Here is a 25,930-nt window from a genome sequence, read left to right on the forward strand (position 1 = left end):
GAATTAGGCTGCATGCAAGCCAAAGGTCCCAAGCATGCGGAAGTTCAGCATGGTCAAAAAGAGGCGCTTTAGACAACCCGAATGTCAATCGATATTTTCCTATCTAAAAGGTCAACCAAGTTGGTATTAAAAACCAGGTGTATCTAAAACGGTTTCTAGAGCCCCTTTGGTGAAGCTTGAGCTCTTTAAATTGGAAACCTACGAACGACTTTCTGGTTTCCTTCGTAGAAGTTTTCCAGAGAAAACTAAGAGTAACGTAGACCGTTAGCCTCGGTCAAAAAAGCAAGTTTTTCATTTTATTGGCTCGCCTAACGCGGACAGACTGGATAATTAGTTTATCTTCGCTTAGGTACGGGAAAATTGCGTGCAGTTTTTTTTTTGTCACGATGAGCTTTGCTCTAGAAGAAACTAGCTATTTTACACCTGAAATAGTTCGTTAAGGCCTTTGAATTCGAATGCCATCCCTTGTATGTATACAGGGTGGGCTAAAAGTATATTGACAGTTAAATTCAACTGTGCAACACATTTGTAACAGAGCCATTACAAGGCCTACCTATAATTATAAGACCATGTTTTGATGTCATAAGGTTAATATAAAATGCACTAGGTACAACAAAGACCACTGTGGCTCAAATGGTTTTGTTCAGTAATATCAGTAATATGCAATACTTCGACGTTATTCATGTAACTTATAGATATTCTCATAAAAAAAGCTGAAGAGGAATAGCTGAAAGTATCCACTCGGCAAAAGTCTCTCGTGTAATTGGCCCACCGACCAGTAGATGGCGCCACAGCATCATCAAATCCCGACGCCAGTCGACATGCGTCATATGGCTCTAACCTGCCGCCTCAATGTATTGCTTAACGTCAGCCGCGTAAGACGCTGGATCATTCAACGGTGTCGCGCCTGTGCTGCGGAAGAGCGCAGGAACGAACTGAGCAGAAGCTCCGAATAGTTGCTTCGTTAGCGACGGCGAAGTAACCGACTGCAGAACATGGCAGCAGGCGGCGGTGGGCAGTAGTCATTGAAAGACGATTTGCGTCTAGTGAAGCAGTGTCATGTGATTTTATCGGCAGAGTCCCTGGCAAAAGATCAGTTCTACGGCAAAAAGTCGAAGGACCAGCCAAGCGCGTGGGCTGTTACCGACAACTGCAGAACGGACGACGGAAATACAGAACTGAGTAAGTTAACATGCGAGAGAGGTGATACGATTTCTTGACCCGTATTGCATTCCGAGTGCGTTTGTATAATAGATAAAGACGTATGTTGCAAATGTGGGTGCATATATGATTAGGTTGCGGGATATGCGCGTTGTCCGGTGCACGGAAAAACCTAAAGCTTTAGCTTGTCTATTCTTGAAAAGTGCAAATATTTAGTAATTATATATTGGACCTCCTTTGAATCAAAATATTATCTCTATTAATCGAGTTATTTTTATTGCAATTCATTTAGCAGCTGTAGCTCAGGAATATTTGGTTCTCAGAAGAAAAATGGAAGGTTTTAAGATGCGACACACTCGAGATGTACATTTAAGAAATAGAAAAATGTATAGTTACTATGAGAATCTCGTCCACCCTAACAGAGGGCACGCAACTGATTGTATACAACGAGTGCTATCTGGCATATTCTCTATGGCCAATCAAACAGTTATGGGTTAGTCTAGCTATACGGGTTCTTATCTACGTAACCGTTTAGTAACCGTTGCTCCTAAATAAAAGCGCGTGACGCTGTCTGTCCGAGCAGGTCAATACTGAGCGTGAAATTTTGTTGGCTAAACCTATTCTTCGACTTGCAACCTCGAGTACCAGCTGTCGTCTCATTGCGACTACCCCCCGTACATACGACTATCTGATATTTACTATTACGATCAGACATCGTCTTCGAAATTGGTTCCTTTTTAATCCAAACTGATCACCGACATATGTGTCTGGTGTTAGCTTTGGTAAAGCGAGACATAAAGACCTGCTTTACTGATAGGAGCCAGCTACTGCTGCTATTAAAACACTAGTGCGGAATCGGGGGTAGAAGGCAATAAACCCTGCCCAGTTGGTTTGGCTTACCGGGTCGATGTTGTACATTTTCCCATTGCCAACAATAAGAAAGGAAACGAGGTTAACGGCTCCGTCAAAATCGTATTTACAATTGTATCACGATCTAACTCCATAACTTACGCTTGCGGATGCAATTATTTTTTTTTTAGCCTTTTATAGAATTCGCACTAAATCTACAGATGAAGCTTCAGTTGAAAGACCTTTGGCAAAGGTCAGGTGCTTGGTCTACTTAAATCGTTGAGGTCTTTTATTTCTATATGTTATGCAGCCAATGAGCGACGATCAGCGTAGCACCATAACACCCTCTCATAATTCAGCAGCTCCTTGCACCTTAAGTGGAATGTAACATATACAGAAACTTCAGACAGGCAAAAATCAAATGGAACTCGAAATTAGTATCCATGCACTATTCATTATTGTTGTGCCAGCCTAACAACGAGGCCCATCTCTCACTGTCAAATTGCAGCGGCGGAATAGGTAGGCCGGATCAGCAAAATGGTTTTAAGTTAAATCGCAAAACTTTTGATTTTGACTCCGATAAAATCACGGTACTGAGGTGACGTCTAATCAACGTTAATGCATCTAGCAAAATCGTTTCCTGTTCAAGTCGATTGCTCGCAGGAGCCTTCCATCAGTAACCCTATTGTACACGTTATTTCGATACACATGGTAACACAGGAGTTTGTATTAAAGCTAGTCAGAGAACTTAACGCATAACATCATAAGTGCCCGATTATCTTAAAGAAACATTGCAACATGGAGGATTCGAAGCTCAGTACAAAGCCGAATTTGAAAAGGATGACTGCGAAGGCCACAATTATAAAAAGCGAAAGCGACAGGCGGTCCTATCGTATCATAGAATTAAAAAATGGACTAAGAGTGACACTGATTTCCACTGCGAGAGGAGTTGTCGACGAAGGAAAGAGAAAAAGTGTTAGAGCGACGACAGTTAACGAAGGAGTTAAGTCCCAAACGAATCTGACGTATCTTGACCCAGTTACGTATTACCACGAGCCGGGTACCTTCGCGGCTGCCTGTCTGGCCGTCAAATGTGGAACCTTTGATGATTTACCCGATATGGAGGGCACTGCACATTTCGTCGATCATATGATACTTCTAGGTTCGGCAAAATACCCAAAAGAAGACGAGTATTTGCGATTCATATTTAACCATGGAGGCTCGGCAAATGCGTTTGCGGCACGCGAAACAACTTTATTCCAACTGGAAATTATAGAGTCGGCGTTGCCTGAGGGGCTGGACAGGTTAGCAAATCTTTTTATTGAGCCGAAATTTAATAAAGAAGCAATCGAGCGGGAAATAAACGCTTTGGAGAGCGAATTTCAGCTTCGGAAGTCTTCGGACGCTTTCCGATTAGTAGAGCTGTTGTCTCATCTCGTTGGAAAGGATCACCCGATGGGCCTATTTCGATGGGGAAATACTCATACGTTAGTGACAAAGCCTTGCGAAAGGAATGTTGACGTAAGTAATGCACTACGGTCGTTTTTTAAGCGGCATTACCTGCCGGACAGAATGTCGCTGTGTGTTCAGTCGATAAGAACGCTTGACCAATTAGAGAAACTTGTCGAGGAACGTTTTAGTAAGATTCCGAGATCAAGTTCGTCAGATTTTTCTAAAAGTGGGCCTGCAAGAATTCCTGTAGTTCGTCGAGCTCCGTTTAGCCAAAACCCGAATTTTTATAAACTGCATAAAGTTATACCCCTTCAGAAGGAACTTTGTGTCTCATTCTTTTGGGTCTTACCTCCACAGAAAAAGTTTTACAAAGAGAAAGCAATAGAATATTTGACCTATATTATAGGTCACGAATGCAAGGATGGTTTATACGACAACCTAAAAAAAGAGGGCTGGGCGCTTAAACTGTCGGCGGGTGTGGAAAGGGACGGTTTCAAAGATTGTAGCTTCTGCACAATTTTCTCGGTTGAAATTTTATTAACACCAGACGGAGCGCAAAACGTGCAAGGGGTGACACAATACGTTCATCAGTTCTTGCATTTAGTTCGGAAGACTTGTCCTCAGAAACAGCTGTGGGACGAGCTAAGTGCCATGGGGCAGGCTCATTTCCGCTTTTTGTCTTCAGTTGAGCCTCTGGAATATGTGCAAGATATTAGCTTAGCGATGCATAACTTTACGGAACAGCATTACCTTTGTGGGTCTTATCTTTTTCTCAACTACGATCCCGAACATATACAATCTCTCTCAGAGCTGTTGACACCCGAGAAATGCAGCATCATGCTCGTGCACCATGCATTTGGAGATGAGGCAAGCTCCTTCCAGCGGGAGCCCTGGATGGGAGTGCGCTACAACGTTGAAAATTACCCTAGTGACTGGATTCGTCTATGGGTAGATAACCCAGAATTTCAAAAAAGATTTTGCTTTCCTGGTAAGAATCCTCTACTTGTGACGAATTTCGCTATTGTCGAGAGCGACCCTTCTGGTAGAACTATTCCACAGGAACTTGAAACAACAGCCAGAGGCCGACTATGGTACCTTAGAGGCAACCAATACTTTCTGCCTAAGTGTTTTGTTTACGTGAATTTTAAATGTAAGCCAGCTGCATCGCTTGAGAACCTTGTGGGTGCCGAGGTACTCACGCAGTTGCTTTCATATCGATTGACTGAGATAAGTAGTTATACTGAACTGGCTGCTTTGGACGTTCATTTAAGTTTAGAACTTACTTTTAAAGGGTTTAGTCAAGCGTTGTTACAGTTAGTCCGGATTGTGATGGATCAGTTTGCTGAACTTGACTGTTCGGATGAGGTGTTTGAAACAATCAGATTTGGCCTAGCTAAAGATTGTTACAATTCGGTTCTGCAGCATAAATGCTATGCAGAAAGTATCATGGCGACAATTTTGCAGTACGGATTTTGTCCGTTGGCCGACAAATACAAGGTCTTAAAAGCTATAACGAGACAGGAGGCGATGCGACAAGTGCGTGAAATTTGCAATGCTGATATCGAGGCTTACATGCACGGAAACATTACGCCGGCGGAAGCACGTGAACTATTTTCATATATTGAGTCAAAGCTAAAACCACATCAGTGTGAGTTCTTACTTGCGGGGTCTGGCAACAACCCAAACAAAGAGTACAGCTTGAAGAGATTTGCGAATATCACTCAGGAGATCCTTGTACGCGTGTTGGGCGTTAATACCGAGGAGAAATGCTCCCGAATAATGAACTATTATGTAGGAGGCACGCGCGCAGCGCCTACGGACGAGCTTATATTGCAACTATTGATTATTATGATAAAGGCAGACTGCATCCTCATTTTACGGACATCTTGGCAACTGGGCTACGATCCGGCCTGCGACGCTAAGTGCCACAATGGAATGCTGGGATTTGTTTTATCTATATCGCCCATGGCAGACAAATTTACGCTAAGTTATATTGATCAAAAGCTTGACGAATTCATTGGTTTGATGGTTTTCAAGTTCGAGCGACTTGATCGAGGCGAGTTTGAGACGGCAAAAGACGTCCTGGTGAAGCTCAGACTGTCTCAATGTGATTCGTTAGCGGAGGGCGAAGAGCAGAAATATTGGAGCCAAATTCAAACCCAGCAGTATGTATTCGATGCGGAACAGCAGCAGCGTGAGGCTCGCGCAATTCGAGAGATTCCTTACGATTTGTTTCGATGTTGGGCCACCAGGTTTCTCTCGTGTATAAGTACGCAGCGTCCAAAAGTGTCAGTGCAGGTTGTTGGTTACGGAAAGGCCGCTCTTGAGGAATGCGTGGGCGGAGAGCAGATATGGAAGGAATACAATGAAAAACCGAACAAAGATGTACCTAACATGGATGATGATATTCCAGAGGTGCGAGTACTCATGCCGAAGGACGCTGGCAACAAAAGATACGTACCGGACCTTAATAAACTCTTCCACCGGTAATGCCCACGCACTACTCATTTGTAGAAAGGTTGATTAGTTCATTACACCTGTTGTGTAGTATAGGGTAGGTCGAACGTTTGTTCCATTTCCCCTTTGTTATCCGGTGTAAAACAGTAAACAAGCGGAGACCAATGGTCTGTCGAGCAAGACGAAACAGCTTTTCGATGACGGAGTTTGGAACAGCATTCTTCTTTGACAACTCACTATCAAAATGGGAAGTTGATTACATAGGCTATTAATGATTACTATTAATGACAAAAGGACAGTATCGAGGCAACTGATGAAAATCAATTCAAAAGGACCAACTCGCTCGCAGGCCAAATCAAAACAGAAGAGGTACGAAGGTGACGAACAAATCGGGATCGCTGTAACGGGCCAACGACACGTCATGCTTAACGATTCATCCTGCCGAGTTGTTCAAGCGGTCCTTAACTAGACATTTGATTCATATTATTTAGGCACAAATCAGACTCATTAGGTTCGATTGAGGCGAAAACGAGAACACTTATAAAAATTTCGGGAGGTATTGAGATGGCTGGCACACCAGTTTTCGGCCCATAATGTAAATGTGTTTTCATATATACATAGGGGCATAGAACATATTTTGACTTTGGTCTTAGTGAAACTACAGCTTGTGCAAAGTGGATCATATGCCTCGTGCAGGCACACAATCTCGATCTACGGTTAAAGGTTGACCTAGATGTCTCAATAATACACGCATATTGCTCACGAGCTTCAAACGCTTGACAATTCTATGAATGTAGATCCTTCACTCCCTTAAGAGAAATTCATAGGAATGAAAAGTGCGTTCTGCGAGAATGAACAAAAACATATATATTTAATGTGTTTTTGTTCATTCTCGCAGAACGGAAATTTTAAAAGCATCGTTGAACACGAGAGATTACTTGATTCCTGTTCTATAGTTAGAACATTCACTTAGTTCTTATAGAAAGAAGTCGACTGAAAAGTTGTGACTGAGATCATCAATCACCCATGAACCCATCCATGCCTGTGTGAAACCCTACATTTGAACGGAACTAGAATGCAAAGATTTTGTCCGCATTATTTAGAAGGATTTTGAAGACTACAGTAGTATACGATTAAAGTACGTCTATGCGTTAAAATAGGAAGTCCTCCCCCCAAAAATTTGTATATGGGGATCGAGGGCTGCAGTTACCATAAATCCACATGGGTAGTGGCTTTGCTAAACAATTTTTCAGTGTTACAGGCAGTCACAGGACCATGGACATGCTTTTCACCCCCTAAATAATAAATTCCGTCGCTATTTTGCCTTATAGTCTACTGTCCAGTGGGTATCACTCAAAACTGATGTCTTACACTCGTGCCTGTCTTTGAATCACAAAATAATCAATGAATTGCCTGATTTTTCGAGGATTACGCTATCTTATGTAAATACACACGGGGACTTTCCGAACAATGTAAAATTCGCTTAAATTGCTCAACTAACAACTCACAGTTCATTATTAATTTTAGTTGTTTTAGAACTCATCGATATATATATATATATATATATATATACATACGTAACAAATGTGGCCCACCATAAAGCGTCGATATACTCGTTCAGTAAATGTATAAGCTGCTCGTTATATATCATTAGCGTATCATCAAATCAGAAATAACTATGTCTATTATTGAATTTCGTTTTAGTTTTTTTTGCTAAAAATTGTACACTTCAGAGCGACGATTAGGGGCCGAATATGACGGAGAAGCAAGAGGTAAAGCCCTTTTTCCGAATCAGCCAGGACGGTGCCAAGGAAGCAACAGTTAGCCAATATAGCGCCCACATCAAACGGCTACGGAGTACTTTTGCTGCCGGTGGGTATTTTAATAAAAAGAAAAATTGAAAAACTAGAGGACTTAAATTGGGTGTGCGTCGCAAATGTATTAAATCCCCGTTAAATAGGAATGCACCAAAATTAATAATTATTATTACTTTTCAACTGGAACCCAGTGTGTGGTTTTCAACACTTCGTCACTTTCCACATAGGAGTAAATAGCCCTGACAAAATATCCGCAGGGGACATTAAAAAAAATGTCCCCTGCGGATATTTTTAATAATAAAAAAATTACCTTTTTCGAGGCATGAGCGATATTGAGCAACTCTATACTGGATTTTTAAGACACTTCCTGCTTAATGAAACAATATTATGGTCTGTTTATATATAGCGCGTAGTGAATACACACGGTTCAGAGACGTAATCGCACGGAACAGAGATACTAACACGTTTTTCCTGTAGCTCTAATGGAGCGTGTTACTGTCACAAATGATCGTCAGCTTCCTTGCCCACTGATGAAACCATCTACAACAGCTTCGCTGGCTTAGGGCTTGGAAGAGCTTGATTTACAACGACGTGAAAATTTTCCTCACAATGACAAGTTATAGCTCGATTTTGTCAGTATATAATATGCTTGGAATAAAAAATTGCTTGGAAAGATACCCGATCCATCTCATAGATATAAATTCTAAAGCAACGTCAAAAGCAAACCCAATGACGATTAAAAAATCATATATTGCAAAACTACTTCAAATACCTGGCGTATTCACTAGATATAATTATTATAGGATACATTATTTGCTTTAAATTACTTCAGAGTGCTATATCTGTTTACTCGCAAGATCCGGCGTAAACAAGTTCTAAACATGTATTAATTATTGCAGCTATATCGTATTTGTTTATCGTTAATGTTAGTATCGCGCTCTGTGCATACGAATATATTAGCGACAGGCATTTCCAAAGATCCATTCAAAACAGAATTCTCTAATCGAGATCTGAGTTGTGTATTTGTTTTTAAGCTATAAACAATCACTTATTCATGTTTTAACGCTGTATCTTTTAGGTCGCACAAGACCGTTGGCCTGGCGAATTCGACAGCTAGAAGCGCTGAAATCCTTTTTAACTGACAATTACGAAGCACTAATTACCGCGTTATATTGTGACCTTCGCAAAGGCCGTTTGGAGGCGATAATCTTCGAGGTAGATTTCGTTCTAAATGACATCAATGGAGCGCTCATGAACATCGGCATATGGGCACAGCCCGAACCCATCCCCAGGACGCTTATGACCTTAATAGACACAAGTACTCTTCACAGTGAGCCACTTGGATTGGTTCTGTTGTTAGGTGCGTGGAACTACCCTGTTCAAATTACCCTGAGCCCTCTGGTAGGTGCAATCGCTGCAGGTAACTGTGTCGTTATCAAGCCTTCGGAGCAAAGTCCGGCAACGGCTGCCCTTTTGGAACGTCTAAAAAGCTATCTTGATAACGAGGCCTTTCTAATCGTAAACGGCGGAGTTGAAGAAGCCACCGAGTTGCTGAAAGAGCGTTACGACATAATTTTCTACACAGGCTCGGTTAACGTTGGTAAAATCATCTATGCTGCCGCCCAGAAGTATCTGACACCTGTCGTACTCGAGTTGGGTGGTAAGAGCCCGGTGTACATCCACCCCGATGTCGACTTGGGCATAACAACAAGACGAGTACTGTGGGGAAAATTTGTGAATGCAGGCCAAACCTGCGTCGCTCCTGATTATGTCATATGCCATGAACAGATCTACGATCAATTCATTTCAACAGCGAAACGAATAATTCGGGAGTTCTTCGGTGATGACCCGAAGTCATCACCTGATTTTGGTCGTATCGTAACAACCGGCCACGCTGAGCGCCTTGTTCGTTTGATGCGGGGGGCGGATATCGTCGTTGGAGGAATTGCCGACCCTGACAATCGTTATGTGGCGCCGACAATCGTCAAAAACGTTCAAGGTTCGGATCCGCTGATGCAAGAGGAAATCTTTGGACCGATCCTTCCGGTTATGAAGGTCAAAGGACTCGATGACGCTATTCAATTTATTAACTCTCGTGATAAGCCTCTTACGGCATATTTGTTTGCAAGAGACCAGCGAGTCATTTCACTCTTCACCAGCGAAACCTCTTCCGGATCGTTGTGTATCAACGACGTTCTTGTTCATCTATCGAATGAGGGCTTGCCGTTCGGGGGAGTCGGTACCTCGGGCATGGGCCGATACCATGGCAAGTACACCTTTGACTGTTTCTCCAATAAGAAAGCTGTCATGCAGAGAGATTTCTCCTATATTGGTGAGATTGTCGGAAAAAAGCGTTACCCACCGTACACGGAGAAAAACCTTCAACTTTTTAAAATAATTCTGAAACGGCGCGGGCGTCTCCTTGGGCCATTTAGACCCTTTGTCCTGCCATTGTTTTGGGCGACAATCGGTATTCTTTTTTATCGCTATTTGTTGAGGTTTCTCTGATCAGACAGTAACATTAGTATGGTGCAAAATATTACCATGCTACGCTGATATTGTTCGTGCGGCTGTGCTATATCATTCGATTCACCGCAAATAAAAATCAACCTAGGTTACAAAGATATTATAACATGGCAGTATTCACAGAAAAAGACAAAACTGCTAATTTCTTCTATGTCCGACACGTCGTCACAACAGATGACTACCTCGTCTGCTCTGTAGTCCATGTCACAATGATTAAATAATTAGTACAAGTTAAGTTATAAATAGTACTACTTCTTAGCGAAGGAATAATGTACAGGCATGTATCTATAATATCGGTCATTGACAAGGTAACTTGCCAATACAACTCAATGCTTTTCACCTCCTCTGTGCAATATATAGTATACCCCTTATTAACCCAAATCAGGAAAATTCCAGGTACATATGTGGACAGGCATCTTAATAATAACCTATAAGAATTTACGAAGCGAGTATTGTTGTCATAAGGACGCTTACTTGTCAAATAAATATTGGTTTCATAACGTAAAGGCAATAATAAAGTTGTTATGAAGGCCAGTGATAAGCCCCTACATGCACGCTCCTTCTCTGTGTAGAGCGTCTATTGAGTTCAAGCAATTTTGTTCTAAGAAACCCGTTAACGCGCTACATAATGACATCTTTTAAATAGTTAAGCGTTTCAATACTGGATCCTCTACCCCTCTATAGCATTGTGATAACTACTGGTCTAATATCGTTTAGTAAACAAATCACCACTTTGAAGTACAATATCTCGTAGAGGTTTCGGCGAAAATTTTGTCGCCTGAAAACAGAATCAAATCTAGAGTACTGGCGCCGTTATTGATGGAACATTTCGAAAAAAACTTCAGTTATTTTGATAGTATGATGACTTGCTACCGTATTCACGCTGAAAGCAGGTTGGAACAAAGTGTAAGTACAAAGGTAGCATCAGATTCAATTCAGGTACTCGAACACCTCTAAGCAGATGACAAACAAGCTAAAGCCGTACGAAATATACAACATCTTAAGTACACGTCCATAGGAGCAATTTTAAGAACCGAGTCCTTACTGCCTCAGGCAAATAGTTTGAACCGAAGGGCAAACTTCACCTAGCACAACATCGGTGCTAGTGAAAAGGGTGCCTTCACGTTCTATGTAACCTGCTACTTTCTGTTACAGTCCTCAGCGGCTTTTCGTCATCTTTATTCTCTAATTTTTCACCGGTGCCGTCATGGTAGACGAGGGCTTCACTTGCTTTCTTGAAGAAGGACGTTCATTTTACAGAAGTTAACTAGGGCACCCACCCTAGTTCCCCAATTTGAATGTACTTACCCTTCATCTGCATAACCTGGCCTCTTTCCATTGTTACCCATTTTTCTTAGCGAGAAGGAGGCAGGTCCAAGAGCCAGTCGAGCGCTCCGACACCCCGCGTTTCGAAGCCTCGTCGCCTCGTCACCCGTCGGGTTTCTAAGGCCTGACCCAGCGGCTGCTACGGACAGCACATGTTGATTTATCTATTTATTCGCGTTCTTTCTCCTAGGCCCACTACCCCGTTACTACTTAGGACGAATCTACCATATATCCTACTAATAACGCTCGTACCGGTTTGCTATCGTAGTCGTGCTTATTTTACTCCTACACCAACAGCAGTAGTAGAAAGAGCATACTGCGTAAGAGCCCGAGTTAGAGTCCCCTTGAGCCGTTCGTGGCCCACGCCGCGAGGACAAGGGCGGTGTTCACAGCTCCAATTACGCTGCTTCGCTGATTGGACGAAAAGTAACATTTAAAGGGGGTAACCTTTCGAAACCCCCGCTCTCTCTCGCAGTAGGCTGTCACGAGATGCTGAGAAGGCGGGAATCGCATGTATGAGAAGTAGGCCTACAGTAAGTTTGAGGATCTTTTGGCGAGATGCATTTAACAGAAAGAGAAACTGGGAAAAAGCTGCAATAGAAAATGACTTGATACAGAGGCAAATGGCAAACATTTCATATCGCTGCAGTTAGCTTAGTGCCTATACTTCTAATGGTTGTTATCGCTCTTGATGCTACGAATGTTCGGATGAATGGCCAAAACTTTAAAAGTCGAAAACAAGTTTTATATATATAATACTTACATTAAGTGGGTTGTACATAGTACATAGAAAACATGGTATATGTAGTAATAAAGCATGACAATAAAAAAAAATAAGCAAAGTCCTGCAGGAAAAATATGTATATACTTTTTTTATTATTACTATATAGACTATTCTTTGTTGTTTATGTGGTACATATAATATACCTAACAACAAATCTAAATACTTTTGCAGTTGTTCCTAGTCGACGAGTTAATGAATTAAAAAAAAAGTAGAAAAAATTCTGTTTTTTTTTTTGTTGAGAGACGAGAGGAATTCAGTATTTAATATTTAAATTATTATTTATTTTTTTTTTATTTCGAACGTTCATTGGAAAGTATCGCTTTCAAATACGTGTCACTTTTACCTAGGTGCGAAGATCATTAGCCACTTTCCTCATATAGAGACAGAATAACCTTTTGCGGAATTACCTTTCAGGCACTCAAATTGTAGTATGGCAACACTGATTCATATCATGCAAAGCCGGCGGCTTGCGCAAGAATGTGTTATATTGCTGATATAAAATATGCCTAAAGTACATGTACCTGGAAGTAGTGGCCTATATTTATACAAGCTTCTGACTAATCATAGGTTGTGTCGGCTCCAAAAGGGAATGTCATCAACTATTTAAAGTGGCAATCAGCAAAAGCTATAACGGTAAACGTCATTGCCTGCCAGAGCCCCTTATCCCGCAATATCTTGGCTAGCTACATTTCTCGATGAATATTTCAAAAGGACGTAATAGAATTCGTTGTAGAATTGTGCGTGGAGAAGCGGTTCGCCCGCATGAGATGTTTTCACTGTGCGACGGCGTCGTCGTCCGACGAGGTCTAGGCAGACCCTCAGTGGCCCCGCAGTCAGAATTTTACGGAATGTTGTATTTTATTGCCCCCTTAACGCGACCGTAGCCGGTAGCGGGTTAGCTGGATAGCTAGCTGTAAGACCATGCATCTCTCGGACCGGGGACTAGCGTACCGTGGTTTTGTTGCGATGCGGCGCGGTTCTCTCTACAACCTGACGGTGTGTAGTGCTTGGTTAAAAGCCCTTCAAACGGTTGCAGGAGCTGTAAGGGGGAAGGCAAAGGGGAAACAGAGAAAAAGAGGCCGTTTTATAGCTTCCGCTCGTGCAAACACCCACAGCCCAACAACCGCGAGCTTCACCGGCTCCCTTGAGCGCGGTTTTTCTTCCTCCCCAGAAACGAGCCCCACAAAAACCCATCGCATATACGAAAACCTTTACTCGTGCGGACTCAGTGGCTATCTTGGGCTACCGCCAGCACGCCTATGATCCACTGACCAACCACCCGGGCTTTAAGGTCCCCACTTTTCTAACAGCAGCCTATTCCACCAAGCCCTTTGGCGCTCATCCTTTGTAGGCGAATACAAAAATGTTGCAGCGAAAATTACTGCTTAGGCGAGCTGTCTCAGTCCGTCTTGGACGTCACCCCCCAAGAGGGCCCTTCTTCGCTGGTCGAGAGGATATTTGAAGCACGCGAGGCGAAAGGGAAGACCTAAACTCGAGGGCTGCTGGGACTGCGAAATGCGAAAGCTCGACGAACAGAACAACGGCATGGATAGATCAGTGCGAGCAGTATATAACAAAGGGATGGTTTGCGATAAGTTACATGCTTGCAGTCGTGGTTTTCCTGCTTGACGCGAATTTGAGGAAACAGCATCACTATGTGTGTGCAGCGAACAACTGCACGTACTCAGTATCTTGTGCTGAATTAGACGACGACGTAAGATACTGAATTTGTGTCATTGATAGCACATGTTGAAAATGGTCTACGGCGCAACTGAGATAGTAATGTCTTCTATTTATTATACAGGATACTCATTGTACTGAACGTATACGAGCCTTTATCTATCGCTTTTACTACCTAAATCGTTGATGTCACATACCAATCAACTTATGATTCGGATATATATATTAAGAGCTGTTCCGCCACACGGTACCTTTTTGTGCAGGCTCTTTTCATCTTGCCGCAGTTCTTCCCATACTGTACACATTCGTATGTAACTCATTTTCAGAAAGCGAAAAATTAGATAAACACAGCGCCTTAGAAAATCATAGAAGAGTATAATCAGCAACAGTGCCTTCTTGGGGCGTCCTACGAGACGACGTATGTTCGAGCCCGTAGTGAGAACATTCCAACGCAATGATAGCGGGCAGCTGCTTATTCTGGTAGAATAGCTGTTAAAATGAGTGCGTCGTAGATTTATGAGATCTCGAAGATTCGTTGGTAAATCCGTGTAGCAAATGCCATCTAGCACTCGCCGTAAAAACGCTTAATTTAATCCTGGCAAGGCTCTTCACGAAACTCTAATGTAAACCGCTACTTTTCCAAAAATTGTTATTGCACTCAGGCTTTCATTATCAGTGAAAACCACCAGATGCTTTGAAAAATGCTTTGCTAATACACTTGGTTTGGTTGGATCTATCAGAGTCTGGGCCTAGAGCTGGAAGCTTTCTAACCGCACCAATGAGACGGTAAGTTCTTTTAAACTTATCGTCTCACTGTAAAATCTTCCAGTCTTAATAAATTTCTAGATTCGCTGCAAATGCATCACCAAAAACGTCTTAGCGGTGCTCGAATCGTACAAAACCCTTGTAACTATCGTATAAAGTCGTGTATCATCGCGATTGATAACTAACTAATTGACTTATGCTAGAAGAAACAAACCTGACACAAACGAAGGCACATAACCATAACAACGAACCTAGATGGCTGCGTGTGCACCTTACAATTAAGGAAATCAATATTTCACGCGGCTACAATGATTATTAACCAGTATTCATTATATTCTTGTAAATAAAACACCCTTGTTTAGCTCATCTTGACAACTGTAAATCAACTCTTCTATGATGGATATTACAGGCCCATACACTAGAAACATTTGCATGGCATTCAGTCGTCTGCTGAGATTCCTCCCGGTTGTTTATAGCAGTTCTGTCGGTAAAATTCCCATCAGTTCGCGCTGTGCTCCGCCCGTCCTCCAAAAAACTTTTGTTATCACGGTGTTGTACCCCACACTTCGTAGGGAATGTACCTGAGGCATGTGTGTACGAGCCCCTACGGGCCGGGCTGATGAACGCGACCACCGTACAACCCGTCCACTGAATTTTTCAGAACTGTTATGATGGGGGTTCCATACCTTCATTAGTGCTCTGGCCTGCTTGCTCTCTATCACAGGCTGAAGTAATGCGCGCGAACTCTTCATCTGAGCTGAACACACTAAATGCTTATGGCTCGAATAGACCCAAATTCTTTTGCCGTTTGCGTCCATACAAATACAGAAATCATTCCGAGTACCGTCGCTGTCTAATTTTTTCTTTCGCAACGTGACCAACTCTAGTTCTAGATACTATCTGCCAGATGCTGTGTTCTTTTAGTCTATTGCTAGCCAATACTGCCGTTTATATGAAGATATTGTTAAAACGCCTTTCTCTTGTCGCTGTAACGGTATCCGAACCCCGAGGACGCTCTTTTTATAATAGCTAATTTCAAAACGAATCGTCACTAAAATAGTCAAACAGGAGATATAGAGTCAAATAGTCGAGAGGAAAGATCCACTGTGGAATGATTGTCTAAGGTCGGGATCTGCATTTGTTGCCCATGAGCACCGATTCAATGCTTAGCACAAAAGCACAACCTCTTTTGACCACTTTCAAAGCATATGTCAGGAACTACAGTGTGTCGAACTAGCGTCGGCCCTACGATACGGTGACGGGAGGTCGGTGCCTGTAAAAGGTAAGACGGCCTTATGTCGAACAGCGTTTTTCAGCTAAAAAACGAAATTAACCTGTCGTCACTGGGAATTCTGAGTGTTGACTTGTCAAATTATTTCGAGCCCGCCATCCGTTCCTGTTCCAATATTTACGAACGCTACCTCAAAATCTCTTTGTAGATGCCCTTGCACTATTCTCTCCGCTTGTTTCGTGCTGTACCCCCCACCCCGCCCAATGCGCCTTCGGGAGATTTCAGTTAATTCTTGCCGACCCGGTTAGTTTAGTGGTGGTCGACGAGTCCACGAAACTATGCCATTATTTGGTGGACGGCAAGCTGTGTGAGTGCATGTGACTATGTCAGTCTGTGTACACGGCGGAGTGCACTGCTCTGTCTGCTCTATAGACTTGACCACTCTCACGATGGAAGACACCGCTCACTGTCACAGGGGTGGCGACCGACGGGGGTGCACTTGCCGCGTACAGAGGGGAAAAACGAATGCGAAGTCGGTTCATCGGTGTCTCGCTAGTGTCCACGGATCCAATCCGACCAATGCGGACGTTGAAAGGCCAAACTGCTCCAGAAGCAGAGTTCACATCGGGATTGCCCTATGAGGTTTGTGGCATAGGGAGACACGAAGAAGGCGAAGTTGTGTACACAATGGACCTAGGTGCTTCGAATCAAATAGCGCAAGCACAAATCCAGCGCGTCCCGCTGCGTAAACTCCCCGGCGGTTCAGTTGAACTAGATGGACCGGGCAGGTAGATCGTTACCCCCACAATGACTGAATGTGCACACCCCACAACTACTACCGAGTTTCGGTGTATATATCAGAGAGCGCCAAGGGTATCTATTTTAACTCTAAAAACGGACCGATATTCTATTAAAAGAGTAAACATTCAATTCGTTGATCATTGGCTGGTTTGAAGCTTCAATTTACTGCACTATTTGTTTATAGGCAAATCCTCTAAAATAGCATGGTCTTACGCTTTTAGCCATGGAAACGCTTACTCCTGAAAAACTTACATGCTCTGTTGGAATTTAATCGCGATTCGTCTATTATTTGCGTTTGGGTAAGATTTCTAAAAAAGATACCGATGAACACATATGCCCAGTAAGCTTTTACGAGACGAGACAATATAGAAGCAACCTATTCATATGAGAACGTTGTTCTCCCCTACTTGTACCAGTATCACGTCGCATGGCATCTTCAGTCAGCAGCTGCCGTACCTGGACGAGGTTATCTTGTCTATTTGGCTTCATCTATGGTGGAGATCTTATGGGTTTTGCCGTAACGCAGGAGTGATGTTCAGGATGCCTTTTCACGAGCTTCTACGTGATTCGTACAGCTTCATCGTCCATGTCAGTTGTCCAATAAGTCTACGTTTCTTGTTGGACTTTTGCTGTCAAGCGGCTGGAGGAATGACGTGTTCAGAATTTTAGCGGGAGCTTTTCCGAACAGGCAGCGAATGAAGGAAAAGCTTCCGCTGATCTAATTCCGAAATCTGATAGCTATAATTGATTCTTGTATTGTTATTCCAGATGTGTCATCGTAGCCGCACCGTTTATGCCTTCAGAAAATCTCCTCTGTCAAAAAGCACCTAGTTTTGCTAACAATACACCGGTACTGCAATATGTCGATTTGACTGTGTTGGGTTCTCAATCGAGATGCTTTCCCATGCAAGTTTCATGTGAAATGTTGCACGTTCAGTGCTTATGGACTAGCTGACTCCTTAGTTTACGTAGCAATGTGCAGGTAACTTAGATATTAAAGTTACCTGTATTTACTTTTTCACTAAGCTCTGGTCTGGTATGGTTAGGTGCGCCTGAATACGGGTCACTTTTCCTATGCGAGAAGTATCTTTCTAGAATTGGACTGCTGACGCGCACGTAAACGGAACAAGACTTGAAACTGTCAAATAGAAATAAGTTCTTTCCCACAGTACCTAACCTATATATATAGGTTAGGCACTGTGGGAGAAGACAAAAATTCGAGCAACAGTTAGAACCCAATACAAATTCAGTTCTAGAAGAGGGATTCTAGCTGCCAAACTAAGAAATGCCTCTATTAGTTGGTCGAGTTAGAAAGGCGTTACACATTAGCTTTTTTTTAATTTTATCATCCTGCCTGTGTAAAAGGAGTTCCCTTGGTATCCACCTCGCGTATTTAGTTCACCAGCGGCCTGCATAAACGAGTGTTCTACACGGTATAAAGTAAATTTTACTCATCGAAAATTAAATAATGCAACAGCCGGTGGAAGGGCAACTGCAGCTGAGAGCCCTCGATTTAATAGAAAATGATCGAACTTTTTGCGAGTAACTTTCAAATGATGAAGGTGACGGATTCTAGACGCTAGATGCTGCAGCCGAGTACGTCGTGATATGTTTACTACATTCTAATATATTCTAAGTAAAACATTTATGATTACGTCACACTGACGTTGTAGTTAAAATATCATAAGTCGTTTCGTGAATACGTTTTTTTAATGAAGTTTATGTATACGTTTCCAATACTGTGGTCAACGTTTATGACATATATCTGATTAGAATCCCTACCCAAGTGTGGGTCAGCCTGAGGGTTCTTGAACAAGCCCGAGCCGTTGCGGTTAACAGGGCAAAAAACAGCAAAAGAAAAGCGAATATCTTGAGCCACCTTTTCTGTTCAAGCTCGATAAGATACGAGACCTGTTTTAAGCATGGCGCAGGAAAGATTGCCTTGAACACCTCTTCTGCAGTCCGATTCAGGACCATTTCATAGCAGAGGGGTAGATCTAGAGTGGAGAAAGCGGATTGCTATGCGTTAGTCCATAGAAAAGTGACGAATACGGTCCTGAAATAGTTCATCTTTCTGTTAAATGGCCAAAGGGCGATGGGTATATGTATGATGTACCTTTCTATCAAAACGGCCAAGCGGTGCGGGCAATAGCAGGGTTGGGAAGACTATTGCTTATGATGGAAAATACTGTGATTTGACAATCTCTAATTAGCGACGGTTCAATATGTCCATGTTTAAAGTAATTTAAAAAACAGGAAATACTTGACCGTTTTCGGTCAACACACTAAAGAACAGGCACAATAGTAGTAATAGCGACAACCAAAGTAGGACCCACAGTTACAGCCTCTGGCACGTCTCTTCTATAGCTTTCCCTAAGTTCCGTTACTACACGAAGAGGTATTCTGCTAATAAATTAATTATCGAATAAAGTCGTTAAAAATGACTTCTATTTACGACATTCAAGGTTTAAGACATATTCAAAGCTGATCACACCAAGCAGTCTACAGCACGACTCAGGTATGCGGCAGCGATATATAGACGGATTGTCTTCATTACAGCGGAAAACACTGTTTTTATCCCAATCGCGCCAGCTAAAGACGCCGCAGCAATTATGTTCCTGTTGAAGACGGTCCACGAACCTGTAAATCAGACGCACAATTGACGTTTTCCCGTTTAAAGGTTTTCATTTACTAGAAAAAAAAAAGCTATCCCACCTAACACAGCATTGATGATCGGCAAACATTGGTTTCCTAATCAGTTCGATACGTACTTCTTAAACGAGTCGCTTTCGGTATAGAAACTTATGCCGAATGACGTGGCCAGCTGAAGTATGTCCGCATGAAACGCGAAGACCGACACTGCGGTGATTAACAGAAGGACGCACATGAGAAGGGCCACGACGGCCACACAGTGGCCATAGACGTGCAATGCAAATTCAATTTCTCTGTAACGCGTATATAGACTTGAGTTGTTTCAATCACTTCTAACCGAGCCGTTCGTGGACCACGTACATCTTAACTAAATTATCCCCAGCCGTGACGCTGCCGTAAAATAGGAAAGTTTTTATTCGTATAAGTGTGATGTATGAGGAATATATTGTTTAATGGATAAAAGCTCGCATTTACCTGAACGCTGCTATAAAGCCGAGGGTAGACACAATATGCATGCTGGTCGCACACACATACATTGGAATATGAAGCGCAGCTACTGTCTGAGTTGCTCTGTCTGCCTGTTACCAGACAAACATCATTCACGAACACTTACTTGGAAAATACTTAAATCAGGCTTCGTTACAGGTCCAAATATTGGCCTAGTCGAGAGACATTACTAATCAAGGCGACGTATATCTATTTCAATTAAAGCGTAGGGACTACGTTTTGCTTATTAAGCTGTGGCGTCATCTACGGCAGAGCATGAATCCCTATTGGCCTCGAGGCAGCGACTGAATAACATCCTGTCCTATATGCATGTAAATTCAAAGAGATGTATTGCGAATATGGTCACATATAGTCAAGTGCCTGGTTTTACAAGGTCTAGCACTATAAATTAGGACCAAAGCTTTTCCAGCTACTAACTTTAAAGTAGGCCAAGTCTTGGCTGCTTATCTTGTCGAACTCACAGGTGATTTTTTTTTATCACTGCGCCTAACTCGTGCGCAATGATGCCAGAAAACGCTAAAAAATTAGCAAGCATATTACTGACTTATATGTACCTGTGTAAAATTATATATTTCTTTATTTACATTATTGTTCTCACATAAATATACTATACTTCCAGTAAACTAAGGTGGACGGCTGCATTATTTCCGCCAGCTATCAACTCTTCTATCGTCAAGCTTTTAGCGCATCGCTTAGTTGAAAGCCCATAGTGCTCAAGGCCGTACGCCATTCGTCATACGCTTTATTCAGATATAAGTTTTCTAACTAACATGTGAGGCTTCAGCTCAACGAGTAGAGGGAAATACGTATAAGAATCACTCACAAACATAAACAATGGTAACAGAAATAGGGGGATTTGCCGAAAACAGTGCTGAATATCTGTTGTTACTGTGTGCTTAATTATTTTCTACGCGAATGCAAAAGAAGCATTGTAATAATTTTTCATGGCTTCGTTTAAAACTCAATATGAATAAACCTCACGTCGACAAACAACTGAAGACCTATCAAATCTTCATAATCTTCGAATTAATTTGTGTCTGCTCGTTCCCTACATCAGTTTGTAAGCTACGTTGCGTTAAATCTGCTTTCACACATGTCCTAAATTGAAAATCATTGCATATTCTTCAAGTGAAACATTGTCAATCTATTTATTAAAGCTAAATTATTAAAAACTAATATTCTCCACACTCGGTTGATTGCAAGCGAAACGGTGAGTCATTTTGATTTAATCGTTCTTTGCAAGATACAGAGAGATTCGTAATTACGATTAACAACAACATTTTGACGATGAAACGAAATAAACACCTACCTGAAGGTTACTATCGTACAAGCCTTGAAAAAATGTTATACGAAGCGCGGTGTAAAAGACGAACCAGGACACACCGGCCCAGAGGGCGTTACCTAAAAGCAAAATCTCCCGATTCGGATGCATTCTACCAATGATCTCGGTAACAGACCATTTTAGAGAGGCCAGCGCCCAGTTACGTAGGTCGGGACAAGTTTCCCTCTCGGGTGGCTTCTCCAAAGTGTATCCAGAGGTATAATAAAAGGCTGTCGACCAGGTTCGTCTAAGCAGGTCACTGATTCTTGCCTGCGTCATATTATCACTGCATTTACTACTGCAAAACTACTGCGGTGGTAACTGAAGTTAAAATATTGAAAAGTGGCTTGGCTTTTCAATATTCACAAACATGATTATCGACCACGTGAGATTTTCGTTTTCGCTGATCACTTAAAGAAAATAATATGCTAAGAGACGAATTTCGTATCCTGGCGGTCAACTATAGCTATGATATCGTAAGGCTAAGCGCGCGCACTTCACGAAACTCTCCGAACCTTTTTCCTAGAGGTGTCAAGAGTGAGGACTTCCTGGCCGACCCTCGGTCGCCCTAGAGAAAACTTTTTGTATGATAGACATAACTTTTACGAATGATCGATACAGCCAATGAGAACTTACCGTCCTCTTACGAAAGGTGTCCCTGTCCACAGAAGCACTTTTATTTCGAATTTATTGCAGCTTGTTTCCGGGTCTATTGTAAGTTGTGGAGCTATTTTGTTTGGAGGTCTAAATTATTCCCTCTTCGTTTAAAGGCTTCTCATGCTGAGAGATGCTTGCCGAACGCAATGAATTATCCACTTGGCTCTGCTATTTAAGCCTTGCGGGGCACGTTATGTAGCCCGCGGGGGCTTTGCTCCTCTACACCACAATACATTAAAGGCAGCAACTACGTTCCGCTTACATTTTCTACTTTTTTTCTGTCTATTTTTACTCCATGAAACCGATCCAACAAGCTTTAACACTACGACGAAAAACGTATATGTAGCACGAACGGCCTGTTGAAATAGGCCTGCTTAATCATTACGGCGAAGTCGCTTCTCGTGTTTGTATGGTAAAAACTATAATCTACGGCCTTTTGCATTGTATGGCAACGTTAAATTGGTGTTTAGAATCAGCAATATTACGCCCCTGGGAGCCGAATAAGCCTATCTCATACTATAATTTTGACTGTCATTATTATGGTACCTATAAAAACAACTATGTTTAGTATATTATAATAGGAATTTTGCTTTTTGTGTTCATCACTATACTCAATTTGCAGAGGTGCATCAACGAGGCGGCTTATTCAGTGGAATATGGGACCTTCCCCGGGAAAACGCTTTTGTCAGTCCGAGACCGAATACAAATATCATCAATAGGGTTTAGTGTCTCATGAGATATGCTAACACGGTTGACGGTTGTTTTGTCAATAGATCATTGTGATACATTTATTAATTAGTTAGAAACCGTTAAGTAAAAGTATTGCTATACATTCACCGGCAGTGCCTTTGCCGTATGGATGCCTGCCTTAAGCAAAATGGTTTCTTCACAAAGCAATAATAAGTTCCTATTGCTCAGGCTCAGCTAGGATATAAAAAGAATATCTACGAATTTTTGCAACAGCTAACAAATCCTGTCCTCAGCCATCCTGGCCCAACGACTCCAGCTCTTCTATTCCGTTATTTTAATAATCTAAAGAGAAGAAACCATTGGTTAGCATTATGTATTCGGCTATTTAATATATTATGAGGTCGTATTTAGGGCTTGTTTAGGCAGGATTTCGCTTGTCGTATACTACAGTACCAAAACAATAGAGTTTATATATATACATATCATCATTAAGACTTGTAGCCTATTGCGCTATTAACAGTGACAAATTGGAGTAGACTGTAATGCTTTGCCACGTGGCGTACTGTTACTATAGTAGTCTCATCATAGTAGCAAGGCCACAGATGTGACTTATTTGGACAACAGCACGTCATTCCATAGAGATAATGACGAAAGTAGGCTAACTAAAATCGTTGACACTCTGTCGCGTTGGCCAGGTATGGGATTTAAATAGATGGCCTAGAGCCGTTCGCGTTCTCGCCAGCTCTCCACGCACGAGGCGATTCCCTTGTTGTCCGGTATCATTGTCATTTATCAGTATGAGCGATCGTCGTCATTCTGCGGCGCCTACTCTATTACTCGACCGATTTTTTTTTCGGCTCCGTAGACCGCATCCGCTGATGCGCGCGCGCACCTCAAAATTTTCCGTAACCGTCGGGTCAAAAAATAGTAGTTTTCGTCGTACCTCCGTTTACGTTAAAATGCTTCACCACAGACCTTGAAGTTGCATTTTGTTCATCCTCGAATCTTGACTACTGTTTTAGCAACTTGGCTTTACCCTAATGTTTTGTTGTCACCCATTGTAGAATCAATACGCCAGTATATTTGGACAACACCTCATTTTGACAAAGCAATAGCGACGGAAACACACATATATTTTTTCATCACTAGATTGCCGTATAACAAATAACATATATAAGTTAACTAGTGGCATATTAGCAATCTATAATGTATATGCCTTACACGATACGATGGGAGACCACACGCCATGCGAACTTAGCGCATAATACCTATTTCTACAAATCTCGAAGGTTACGAAGGCGGCCCAGATGAAGATCTTGGCGAAAGCAAGTTCAGATAGCGTATATACACGGGAATAAAATCAAGCAAGAACATGTAGAGCCGATTGGCAACTTTTGATAGTCGGTCACAGGGTGGTGTGTTGTGGATATCGATCAAACCGACAAAAGCAAATCGAGTTCGCTGAGTAAAAACCGTTTTTTCTTGTAAATACGTATTTTCAATACGTTATACGTCTCCCGACGGATTTACTTAGACAATCATCAATATATATTAGTCTATTTAAGCGAAAATGGAAATCTGGGTGATTAACCATAGAGCGAAACGATACTCGTAAGTAAACTAATTTATCTCCGATTTCTCTACAAACACAACAGTAAATAACATGAAGGGCTTCATTCGGAACCCCTAAAATGAGCTGGTTAGTGCTTGGCGAAATTTGTTGACATTATAAATTTATGGTTAATATATTTGTGCCCAAAACCTATATTTTTTAAGCACATCTTATTTGACTTAACGTTATGACTTTATCATCGATAATGTTAAAGACTACCAAGAAGCATGCGAGATTATCTTGATTGGCAAGATGGACAATCGCATTTGGATCGACTGGGTCATGAACGTTGTCAAGATCGCATCCTTATATTTGGTGAAACCGACTTTTATCCACACATCTATCTGACATGTACATTATGTACAAACTCCCCCTGGGTAAGACATAAGGCCAATAAAACACCAGATACAACCCAACGGTGCGAGGGCATCCTTGGCGTAACAAGCAAAGTGACTCAAACATTCGTAATCGTGAGCTGGTTCATGTTCTTTCCGACGAAGGAACGGTGCCAGTAGACATGATCACTTCACGTAAGGCAAACTTGTCCGAGCTGCAAGGCGCACGACGAGCCTTCAGAGGACAAAAGCATTAAAATACGTTCGTCTTTGAGAAGGAGACTAAATAAATATTTCGAGCTTTTATTTCTAGCACCATTATTGCGCATTGCTTTTACGAAACATAGTGTGTCTATGCTTGCCTTCGAACCCAGACCACCACGTTCTCTTGAATCTAGTAAAAAAATATTTATTTAGACATATCCCAATAAAATACAACGAGACACCGATTTCAGGTGCTCACTGCGAATTAAGGGGCAACTACATGTAACGCTGGAGAATCATGTGAGTTCCATTTGAAGATGTTTGTAGCATGCATATACATACGAGCTACTATTTCGCGGGTAACTTTTTCAATAAAAAGAAATTAATCTTAAATCAAGGAAAAGCTGAGAACTTTGCTTGAGTGCTCATAATCAGACTCTTCAAAAAATATGGATTTATATTGAACAACACATTTTTGGCCTCCTTCTTACTTCACACACGTATATTAGAAGCAAGACAATGATTACAAATACATATGAGACAAACATGCATACAAATATCATTCGTCTTAATAACACCATTAACAAACTAACACGCTATTATCCTCAGCAGCTAAAGGACATCGTGTTGCTTTTATGTCAATTGTTTACTGTGTATTGAAAAAATTAACCGTTTTTTCCATACAAAATAAAAATAAATATGTACAAAGCGTGCTTCCAAGTGGGAGAAGTGTTTCTGCTTTGAAGAACTTGTGAGCTTGATCAGGTATACAAACATATACTTTAATACGTCCATAGGTTCCCATTTACTTAGTTTAATTTTGGTTTACCCCCCTAAGCAGCTCTTTACGCATAGCTGCAGAAATCGTACTACACTGTAACTACTTTATAAAGTACAGACAAATTAAATCCGGTACTTATTTACACGTTTATTCCAATTTCGCTTAGATCGTATCATTTCATTATATATTTATCGGTATTCACAGATTAGATGAGTTCTAATTGCGTTGAACATCTTAGAATTATAACCGCGAGAACGATTCCTGACCAATGGCAGACACAGGAATGCGTCCTTAGCCAAAACAAAATCAGCTGGTTGAATCT

General features: G+C 41.8%; 2 protein-coding genes across 7 annotated transcripts; one reads left to right on the plus strand and one right to left on the minus strand.

Moving 5' to 3' along the window:
- The first annotated feature begins 895 nt into the window (after positions 1–895).
- Positions 896–10,808, plus strand: LOC111244755 (aldehyde dehydrogenase, dimeric NADP-preferring-like). 6 transcript variants are annotated; one of them, XM_022792144.2, is made up of 3 exons: positions 896–1,182; positions 7,624–7,791; positions 8,815–10,808. In XM_022792144.2, the coding sequence occupies exons 2-3, from the start codon at positions 7,674–7,676 to the stop codon at positions 10,242–10,244; spliced, it is 1,548 nt and encodes a 515-aa protein (XP_022647879.1). In that variant the 5' UTR covers positions 896–1,182; positions 7,624–7,673; the 3' UTR covers positions 10,245–10,808. The 6 variants fall into 6 exon arrangements, 5 of the variants coding, with proteins under 5 accessions (XP_022647879.1, XP_022647878.1, XP_022647877.1 ...); XM_022792143.2 differs by having other exon boundaries at positions 7,653–7,791; XR_015321892.1 differs by lacking the exon at positions 896–1,182 and adding an exon at positions 1,867–5,948 and having other exon boundaries at positions 7,653–7,791; positions 8,815–8,953.
- A 1,632-nt stretch (positions 10,809–12,440) lies between these two features.
- LOC111244597 (tetraspanin-33-like) lies at positions 12,441–25,910 on the minus strand. The gene is made up of 5 exons (XM_022791853.2): positions 21,318–25,910; positions 19,976–20,079; positions 19,621–19,794; positions 19,344–19,489; positions 12,441–18,846 (listed from the first exon to the last, which is right to left on the minus strand). Exons 1-5 carry the CDS (start codon positions 21,606–21,608, stop codon positions 18,602–18,604), a joined length of 960 nt encoding a protein of 319 aa, XP_022647588.1. The 5' UTR covers positions 21,609–25,910; the 3' UTR covers positions 12,441–18,601.
- Between the last annotated feature and the right edge of the window lie 20 nt (positions 25,911–25,930).

This window comes from Varroa destructor, unplaced genomic scaffold (assembly GCF_002443255.2).
Source record: "Varroa destructor unplaced genomic scaffold, Vdes_3.0 BEIS01000002.1, whole genome shotgun sequence".
NCBI classification, from domain to species: domain Eukaryota; kingdom Metazoa; phylum Arthropoda; class Arachnida; order Mesostigmata; family Varroidae; genus Varroa; species Varroa destructor.

Bases quoted from the DNA above. Each gene is read 5' to 3' on its own strand.
- LOC111244755 (XM_022792144.2), top strand. From the start codon at position 7,674: ATGACGGAGAAGCAAGAGGTAAAGCCCTTTTTCCGAATCAGCCAGGAC. The intron at 7,792-8,814 runs GTGGGTATTTTA...TGTATCTTTTAG, and splicing joins ACGGAGTACTTTTGCTGCCG to GTCGCACAAGACCGTTGGCC.
- LOC111244597 (XM_022791853.2), bottom strand. From the start codon at position 21,608: ATGACGCAGGCAAGAATCAGTGACCTGCTTAGACGAACCTGGTCGACA. The intron at 20,080-21,317 runs GTAGGTGTTTAT...GTCTGGTAACAG, and splicing joins TGTACGATAGTAACCTTCAG to GCAGACAGAGCAACTCAGAC. The intron at 19,490-19,620 runs GTACGTATCGAA...TCTGATTTACAG, and splicing joins GAAAGCGACTCGTTTAAGAA to GTTCGTGGACCGTCTTCAAC.